Raw genomic sequence first — 10438 nt, forward strand, 5'->3', positions numbered from 1 at the left:
TTATATAATATGTGTTAAAGATTTATTAATGAAAATAAAGTGTTACCAAATGCACTTTAAATAAATGATATGGTCATTTCACTTTTTTTCAGTGTTTAACAACCCATCTCTTTCTATCTCCTATTGGACAAGCATCAAGAAACTTTTTTTTTCTGTACTGTAGTTGCCAGTGTTTTTGTTATTAAATACAATAAACAGCCATTATTTCAACATAAGCTGTGTTTATGTAAGAATCCAATATCATTAACTGCCACTGCAAGATGTGCACAGCTATTTTATGGTTGTCTGTGGAAAGCTGATTTCTATTAGTTTTGGAAATGTGTGCTGTTGTGCTGTTTGTCCAATCAGACCGGAGGGACGGACAATACAATTTCTAATTGGCGCTCTATCTGACCATATTTAGGCCTTTATAATTGCAAAGTAATGGCAATGTGTTATGTTTTGCAAACAGATATGCCACTAGAGTCATATTTATTCTAAATACATTTAATGGTATTCCAAATGGTAATAATGCAGTGCTTTAGTTTAAGACACCCTTGATGTCTCTACTTGTAGTGCAGTGATTACATCCCCCGACGACACACGCGAACGAGTGATGACTGAAAAGAAGCGACGTCTAAATGACATACCACCACACCTCTTTCATTAACCGTGACAACCTCTTTCTTCCCCTCAATTAGCCACGCAGTATCTAACAATACCCACCTCGCTGGACAGAGCCGAGGGGCACGCCGGCAGCTGCCGGGAACACATGAGTGCTTGTCATCTCGCCAGGCGCTTGTGACTCTACCCACAGCCTGTAGGTGTGATATCCATGGTGATCAGATGGAGGTGTAACGCTTATAATATTAATCTTAGAGCATGGCGGCCAGCTTGATCTGTTTTGAAGGGATGACTCAGATGCATAATTGATTGTAATAGAGTGTCGGGAACAGAGGAGATGGGTCAGAGAACTGCTGCTTTACACAGACCGGTCCATTCAAATGGTGAAACGGTGGAGAGCACAAGCGTCTGATGAATCATGTTGATTTAATTACAGGGAGCTAGCCCAAGGGTTTCTGAACATTTTTTTTACTTTTGCAAAGATAAATGTCGTGCAGTCTAAATCAAGGAGGTCTATGATACTTGGAGAAAGTTATCCATTAGCATTTCTGTTCATCTCATTGGTAGTTGTTTGGCTGGTGCGTTCAGTTCTGGAAGTATGCAATATGGATTGGCACTCAACATTTTTTGAGCCAAAGCCATGTGACTCATCTCTCTCGAGTCACAGGGAAATTATGTCATGATAATGATGATTGGCTGATGTTACTGCAGGAATGAGCACAGTCCCAAACCATACACTACTGCTGTAGAAGGTCTCTATGCTCCAGGCTAGTGCATGAGCTGAGACGTCAATGACAGTGGACAGAGGAAAACATTCAATCAGGAAACCCTAATTTCCCTCCAAATAAATTGTTCACTGGTGAAACATCCAATAAATTATTATGTATTTGTTTGTTTGTGCTGACAGGGTTGAATATTAGGTATTTGTTTTTACTTTAAAAGGTGGCTGGTCTTAGCACATCCATTTACATCATTTCTGAAATGTGTTGGTAAAAATAAATAAATAAATAAATTGTTGGTCTTAATTATCCAGAATTCAGTTTCAGCACAAACTATGTTATTTTATGTTATGTTATGTTATGTTATGTTATATGTTATGTTACGTTACGTTACGTTACGTTGCGTTACGTTACGATACATTACGTTACATTACGTTGCGTTACGTTACGTTATGTTACATTAATTTATGTTATGTTGTTATGTTATGTTATGTTATGCTATGTTATGTTATGTTATGTTATGTTATGTTATGTTATGTTATGTTTTGTTTTGTTTTGTTTTGTTTTGTTATGCTATGTTATGTTATGCTATGTTATGTTAAAGACATTTTATAAATAATAGATGTTGCTATAGTAAAAAAAGTTTTAGACAAATGTTCACCTCTATTTAGGTGGTTCTCATCATTCGAAATGACAAGACATCCCATCTGAATAGCTAAATGTAAGCCTACAAGAAAATTAAAATCACCTTATTTACTTTCTAAATGCTTGTTCCTGGCCTTATTTTGAAGCAATTATAATTCACGTATTCTTTCATGAAAATATAATAACTCACTTCATGTCTGAAAAGTATTTTTTCTTGACAAATCCTTCCCACATTGGCTCTATTCTAATGCGCAACACCTACTTTTCACAATCCCATTTATTTTCATTGGCTAAAATCAAGTCTCACCCTACATGTTTTCTTGTTGAACATCCCATTTAACCCATACGTCAGTGGTAAAGAGCTGTGATTCTGCACCTCTCCCACATATGAAACGCCAAGCTCTCTGCACATGTTTCTTTGCTCTGTTCAGGAGATTCATGCGGTCACATGACCACACCTGTTTTGGCCCTGCGGGCCTGTAAGTGTGTCAGTCTGCTCAGCTGATAACACAGAAGCCTCTGTCACACTTCTGCAAAGAGTGTTTGCTAAGAAACCAAATCGCATGAGGAGTGTTGTGACAGACCTCGATGTGGCGTTTAAAGACTGTCCAAGCGGTTATTTCTGAAAGTGTGTCACGCCGACTCTAGTGTCGTGACACATTTCAATAACTATAATCTCAATCACAGTATTTCTCAATAAGGCCATTTTGTATGCAGCAGACGACACATCACCATGTAGGAAGTTCAGTCCTCACTTCAGGAAGTTGCAATTTAGTTGATGGTGTGCAATTGCATGGCTTTCGATGCCACGGGTAAACATAAACTCAAGGAAACTTGCTCTCACATAAGTGGCCCGAGCACTCGACATCAACCCTATTGGTATGGGGAGGGAAAAAAAAAATCTGATGTAGATGTAGGCTCCACTGATGTAGAGGGGCTTGAGACAACTGTCTCTTTGAATTATGCCGTTTTGCCCGTCATTACATCCCACAGTTTTCAAGAGCATGTTTTTCAAGTCAAGATGTGGGGTAATGTGAATGAATGGTAGTGATACATCTGGGCCATCACCACGACAAGCAAAGATTAAAAAGTCTCACCTTTTCAGAGGATCCAGGAAACATAAACATCGGTGGCACTTTGTATCATCCAACCCCACCACATCGATCCGAGATATAACTAGCATAAACCTACACTATAGAATAGGATTGAATTGTTAAAGGGTTAATGACAAATAAAGAGCTCCAAAAATAAGAGAAAAATCATTGTGTTTAAAAATGCATGTGGCAAGTTGTTAGAAATGTAATTGTGGTTTTATACGTGCTCACAAATTTTGACATTGTTTTCAACAAATCATACATTACATTTTTTTTTTCTTTTCTCTCTATGGTGCAGAAATTTCACCTTTAATGACTCTGAAAATCCCAAGTGGTATAACCATTAAGAAATAAATATATGTTCCTTTCACCTTGAAGATGTGTATGTTTAATGAATGTTTTTAAACATTAATACTTAAAATAATCATTGAGTCATATACATCAGGAAATTTTCTTGCCATGTCATTATTGTTTATTTTAAGGGACACATAGTCTGAGTCTACAGGAGTCCCCTCTGTTTTATAGTTTTCTTGTCACATGGTAACACAATGGCTCTCTGTCTGCTGGTTATATTACACTGGCTTCAATGTAACGAACAAATGTTTGGAAACATTGAGGATTGTTCAAAACAAAACTACTGACTTATCCATAAAATTAATAAGCTACTTAATGAAAATAATTCTGCCAAGACTTTCAGGCTTTTAATATAACCAAGATATATACTTTACCTAAGCTACTTAAGTACTGTGTGTATGTTATGTTGTTATATTTGATTATTATTTTTATCATTATTATTAATAGCTCTCTACACAAGAACATCTGAGGGCAGGATTTTGACTAGGTCAGATAAACATATTAAAATAATTAAAAGGGAAAATACTAGAATTTTCACGCATGCTGTTATTATTGTTACACAGCACTGGGCTCTGAACATTAGAGTTATAGTTTGCAGTGTCTTAACAAGCACATACTATACAAGGCTAATAAGTGCTCTTATTATGTCAGAGTTTTCATGTTTGCAATTTACTTGCATTTCTGTTTGTTTGTTTGTTTGTTTTTGAGCAATGGCACAATACTTTAATTGACAACTATTATACACATATAAAACTTTACCAACGTCAACACTTGCATAAAGCGAAAAATACTTTTTAAAAATCTCAGCTGGTTGATCATTTATAACATCACCAATTGTAAGCTAGCCAATATTCACTATTCACTTCACTATTTCTGTGAAGCTGCTTTGAGATAATCTATATTGTGAAAAGCGCTATGCATATAAGATCAACTTCTAGTCGACTACCTTCCAGTTGTGTTTATCATTCAGGATTGACAGAACATTTTTTTTTTATGATTTCCATTTTTTTTTTTTTTATTTCATTAGTCTGTAAACAATTTATAAAACATGCTTATTTATATCTTCAAAGCTAATCCATTGCTTTTATTGCCTTGGTGCAGCAATGAAACTGTGACCTTTAATGATTATGGGATCAGTTTTTATATGATGATGATGCTAAGGTGAATGACCTAAGTGCTCATAAGTAGATGACAATATTGTCATTAATGATGACAGTCTCAGAAAAATCAATGCTGGGGTTGCATTTGCTCCTCCACACTGACACACTAATGTAGGGAATATTGCTGTGGACGCTCACCTTCATGAAACACACTTCATGTTGCCTAACCACAGAAGACTACAGACATGCATTTGATGCTACCTGTCATATTAATCACATTGAATAAATGAGCAACAGAATCTGAAGAAAAAAAACTGAACTGAATTTAAGACATTTCAGAGATTTTACAAATCGTTTAGAATCTCTACATACTGTATGTCTTTTTTTTATTATTATTATCATCAGTTTTCATGAACCATTTTCAAACACTCTATGTGGTTTTAAGAGATGGTGGGGAATTAAAATATCCCAAGACTAAAAACAGAATGCTTTGAAATTAACTACTGCATCTTTATTACTTATTTTGATGAGCACATTTGCTAGTGATTGCAGAATTGCTGTTGAAGGGAACTTGCAATGACGTTTCCCTTTGCAATGCTGCACTGGGGTCGCAAGACAATTTTAGTATCAATAGCTAAAGCCTTGTCTGTCTGCAATGCAATTAAAAACTCAATTTTGGTAGAGCGTTGCAGCCCACGATAAATGGGACCTCATCCTCGAATTGTTCTTCAGACTGGTAAAAAAAAACACGGAGGACAGACAATGCAAGGCTATGTGTGCCTTAGTTAAAAATCTCAAAAAAGACTCAAACAAATCTCAAATAATGTTATTACAGATGTTGAATTGTGTTGAAATTATGTATTATAGATTAATGTGTAATTCTAATTTTATATTGTGTATTGATCGGTTGGGACAGGGCAAAGTTTCCTGAAGTTACACAGTACAAAGGCTTGCACAGCACTCACTAATATAAATACACAGTATTGAACACTGTGATATAAATAAAGTATACTGCATGTGTTCAGAACCATGGACAGCAGCCCGACTCAATAATAGCTGCAATATAAAAGGGTCATCGTAACAAAATAAAATTAGGTCCCTTTGCTGAGTCCACATTCATTATTCACTTAACTCATTACCACTATTTAGCAGTCTGTGTGAAAGACGGGTGTATTATGTTTTGTGGCGTTCACACAGTACGCATTCTTGCATTCCGCCTGCCTTGTTATTAATTGTTGTTCTGTGTACACATGCGTCAGATGGACGTTTTTGGTCATTGCGTCGCTTCTCGATATTTTTATTTAATTTTATTTATTTATTTATTTATTTTCCTGTTATGCGTTGCGTTTGAATGTGATGTGCCGAATGTTCCACTGTGTTGCATAAAAAAATGGATCTGTCATAGCTGGCGATCTGCGCACACACACGTCAAACGACATTTTTTGTGTTGGTCTCTCTGTTCTTTACGCGTTTGTGTCGCGTTTAAACGCGGTGTGCCCAAGCCTCAACTTTCAAAAACACATTTAGAAGCCGTTTTCTCTCTTTAAACCCAAAAGGTAACATATGACTGCTTTGCTTCATGCCGTTGATAATCCAATCGCTTCAAAGTATGACGCTACGGTGAACGAGTCCTAACAAAGCGATGGTGCTCAAAGGGCTTCATGTTATGCGTCTGCGCCTTCCTAAACAATGCCATACAGTCTTCCTTCCACGTGACACCCCATCTGCACTGAACGCTGTCTTATATTCAACTGACTGAGTTCGCGAGAGCGCAGCGAGCTGCCTGTAACGTCAGCAGTTCCAGTATCGTATTGACAGCGTGTGGTTAGTTGCGTCGCGTCACGACATAGATGATGCATTATTAGATTGAGTGTTGAAAAATAAATGCACACACCTAAAGACATCAAAAGGCTGCCTGTCACATGTCAAACGTTGCGTTTTAATTAAGATAATTACATGCGTTGAATAAACTCCACGAACCCTTGACAGGGTGCTGCTGAGGTCATTTTCATATGATATCGGTCCCCTTGAGGCCGGAGGGTTTCCACCTGTTTCTCAAGGCATTTTGACTCTTTCATGAAGTCTCTTAACCAGATGCATGCTCTCATGAATAGTGAGAATAACCACAGGTAGAATGCATTACATTACTTACCTAGTCATGTTTATATGTTTATATTTATATTTAAATATTAAATTAATTAAATATATTTAAGCATTACAACACACAGTCATGCGCTACATCATGTTAAAATACATTATATTCTTTAAACGTTTAGACATCAGTCGATGAGTATTACATCAACGGTAGTTTATAATATATACATATATATAAATATTAGGCCTATGATGCAGTTGTATTTGCTTACAATATACAGTATATTTATTTATGTTACAACTTAAAAAAGCGCTATAACTACGGTTACAACGTTTTATGGACAGATATAACTGTTTACAGTGTGCATTAAAACGCATTAGCTTTATTACATGAATATTTAAGTGTTATAATGCATTATAAATGTGGTTCCGTTGATTCGTGAACAACGTGTACTATGCTGCATCACGGAAACCTCTGTAACGCATGCATTAAATATACAGTACAGGCTTCATATAGAGTTTTACCAAATCTCCTTCGTCTTCAACGTCAGTTCAAGTTTGATCAATATCGCCCTGCTGGTCCAATTGGAGGAGCCGCTCGCACTCACTCTGAATGTGATGCTCTCAGTCGCCTCGACCATCTTCAGCACCAGTTCCCTCTCCCTCTTGCTCTCTCCCTCTCTCTCAGTCTGTCTCTGTTCTCACATGCAGAAGAATTGTTCTCCATGAGTCGCTCCGCTTCACTCACGGCTGGATTTCTGCGTTGATGATTCTCCTCAAACAGCTCGTTTTCTAAGGCTTGATTTTTGAGGCAGGAGAGAAAATGGCTCAAAGCGCGCTGCTTTTTTTATTATGGCTATTCGGCACATCTATCGCTGGCTTCCCCAATCAAATAAATATCGGTGAGTCCGTCATCAGGACATACTTGACTTCTTTTATCGCTAGGCTTTGTATGTCGATGTCTTATTTCGATGTATATGCATGTGTAGGTTATATATGGAGACGGTATTGTAGTCCGTTGTATTAAGTGCACTAACGCAATCTACGGAATCATCGCAAATGATACCAACAGAATTGTCATAAATAATAAAACGATTATGAGTATAATTATGCAAAAATGTTTAGGTTTCCACTCCGCATGCACGTCGGCTATCAATCGCTTTTCATAAACTTAAGAGAAAGTTCCTTCCTACGAATGGAAGGAAATCGAATCGAGTCTGTGTATAACAATGTTGGAACACATCCATAAATGTGTCTAAATGGATCTGACACTATCCAGTGCTGATTTAAACCAGGCGTTTTGTATTCATACAGTCTTTATATGCATGCAATCAGTGCATAATCTCTGATTCACTGCTGTTTGGTCTTCATAAAGGTGGGCTCTTCATGCGTTCCACCGTGCAAGAACACAGCGCTTTCAGATTCGCTGTGCAGCTCTACAACACCAATCAGAACATGACTGAGAAACCCTTCCATCTCAATTACAACGTAGATAACCTGGAGTCCTCCAACAGTTTCTCTGTCACTCATGCATGTGAGTACTATGAGCTTTTACCTGGATGCTGCTTCATATCACTGACTGAACGAGACTGTGGAATAATTGCTGGAATTTCTGTGCGAACATCTCTATGAACTGTGTTAATTATCATCTTTGTCAATCAGTAATAGACCAGTCACTACTTTGATAGATTTCAGCTTAATCCAGCAATACAACAAGTGGAGAAACACTGTAACAGGCCATTCTGCAGTGAAGAGTTTCTATTACCCCATATATTATCCCATAATCTTATAATGATCCAGTTATTGCTTTCAGTTGTGCAGAACCTATTAACATCAAGCCTCACTGTGGACTTCAAATGAAATTTATTGGTATTGAACAGCTTAATATTAATGATAATAATATAACTAACAGTAGCACAAATCATAATTAAAGCAAGGCATACTGTGTCACAAACAAAAATGGGAAAAACATACAAGGACAGAACAGATATGGTTGAATAGAAGCCAGAATTAGAAGCCAGAGTAACATAAAACAAAGGGATGTGTTTTCAGCTGGGTTTCGAGTTCGGGTAGGGTGGAGAGGTCACAGAGGGTCTGGCAGAGAATTTCATAGTTTCGGGCTGCTATTACTTTTTTCTATGCATCATGTTTTTTGTTTTTTCCTCTGAGGAACTTCTGATATTTATCAGAATTCTTGCTTTTGAAAATATTTTTTCCCCTCAGTTGTTGTGGTTGGCTTTAGCGTTACGCTTGCTCAGTACATGACAAGTCGTTTTGTATTTCTGCTTTGATGTTTTTGTGATTGAATCCCTTTGTAATTATGACAGTTCTTTTGCGGCACCCATGCTTGTCCAGTGTGATTTGCAAGTGAAAGTGTTGCAATAAGAGGATGAGCATTCAGTGATAGGACTGCTTCGTGAGCACAGTCTGTCGGTATTTCAAAATCACTTTGAATTCAAAAGCAAGTTCCCTTGGCAACACAGAATAACCCCGGCATTGTAGAGGTACAGATAGGTTTGAGAAAGATAACATAAATGATTACATAACATAAATTATTACAGTTTGTCATGTAATTATTGGAGGGACACAAACAAAATATTTAGTTTTTGGGAATATTAGTAGGTAATTACCTATTAGACTTCGTACACTCACTGTTTATCTTAGGGTTTTTTTTTTTTTCTTAAATAGTGATCAACCCAATATTGATATTTAGAGAGGCAGATGGTAAATGTACGTATACACAAAATGATCCACTGGTAAAGCTAATGGTAGCTTTTGGAAATGACTGTATGACCATGTCAATAAGGACACATTGCATGATTCAGTGAAGCCAGGATAAAAACTAAAAATTAATTGTAAACAACAACAGAAATTAACTCTTCCAGTAAGGGGAAATCTTTGACCCTTTATTTTGATTCCCAGTGGCATTTTTATTCATGTATGTATTTATTTATGTTACCTTGATGAGTGCAATTTTTGTAACTTTTTTAAATGTGTGCCAAGTCTTTCATGCAAATTCTAAAAATATTTTCAATAAATGCATTTAGAATAATAAGACACTACTGGGCTGTTATCAATCACATCAAATCAGCATACATAAAAACATATTTGCACTGCAGAAGTGGCACAGAACCTGCATCTGAAGTAGCATTTAGATATATTTACACAGACTGTTTAATGCAGCTCGGAGATGCCATGAATGCATTTACACAGCAGTTGCAATTGCATAAATAATGTTATGATATTAGCTTTTTAAATATAAAAGATAGTGAATATAGAAATATGAAGTTTTGTAAAATAAATTATACACTAAATATGAAAGTAAAATGTCAGTAGGTGGTGGCAAATCACTGTCTAAACGAGTCACTGATTAATTCATTCTGTTGGTTCATTTAAAACAGCTCATTCATTCAGAAACAAAGCAAGTGACTTTATGAATAGGTCACTGAATTACTGACATGTGTGGTTTTTTAATTATTAATTATTATTTAATTATTTTTTTATTAATTATGTACCATTGGATAAACTATAACATAGTTATGATTTTAAAAGGCTACCCTAAGGTGAAAATATATATATATATATTAAATCGGTTCCATTCAATTTAGAAATAGCCATACATTTCCTAGGATTTTTCTTAACAGGTAAGGCCTATAGATGTCAGATCAACCAAAAGTGCATTTGTCATCACTTCACAGTACTGTACATAAGTATGATCATTAGGGCTGCACAATTAATCGAATTTCTAATTGCAATTACAATTACGGATGCCACAATTACATAATCGTTCAAAGCAGCAATTAATCGTTCAAATTCCACTTATGTTACT

General features: G+C 36.3%; 1 protein-coding gene across 4 annotated transcripts in view; it reads left to right on the forward strand.

Moving 5' to 3' along the window:
- The first annotated feature begins 7304 nt into the window (after positions 1-7304).
- LOC107663111 (glutamate receptor 3) overlaps positions 7305-10438 on the forward strand; it is a 150663-nt gene continuing 147529 nt past the window's right edge. For all 4 annotated transcript variants that reach the window (XM_016453269.1, XM_016453267.1, XM_016453268.1 and 1 more), the window contains exons 1-2: positions 7305-7511; positions 7985-8143. In XM_016453269.1, the coding sequence (XP_016308755.1) occupies positions 7433-7511; positions 7985-8143 (238 nt within the window). In that variant the 5' untranslated portion in view covers positions 7305-7432. The remainder of the gene's footprint in view (positions 7512-7984; positions 8144-10438) is intronic.

Source organism: Sinocyclocheilus anshuiensis, unplaced genomic scaffold, assembly GCF_001515605.1.
Source record: "Sinocyclocheilus anshuiensis isolate Anshui unplaced genomic scaffold, SAMN03320099.WGS_v1.1 scaffold836, whole genome shotgun sequence".
Classification (NCBI taxonomy): Eukaryota; Metazoa; Chordata; class Actinopteri; order Cypriniformes; family Cyprinidae; genus Sinocyclocheilus; species Sinocyclocheilus anshuiensis.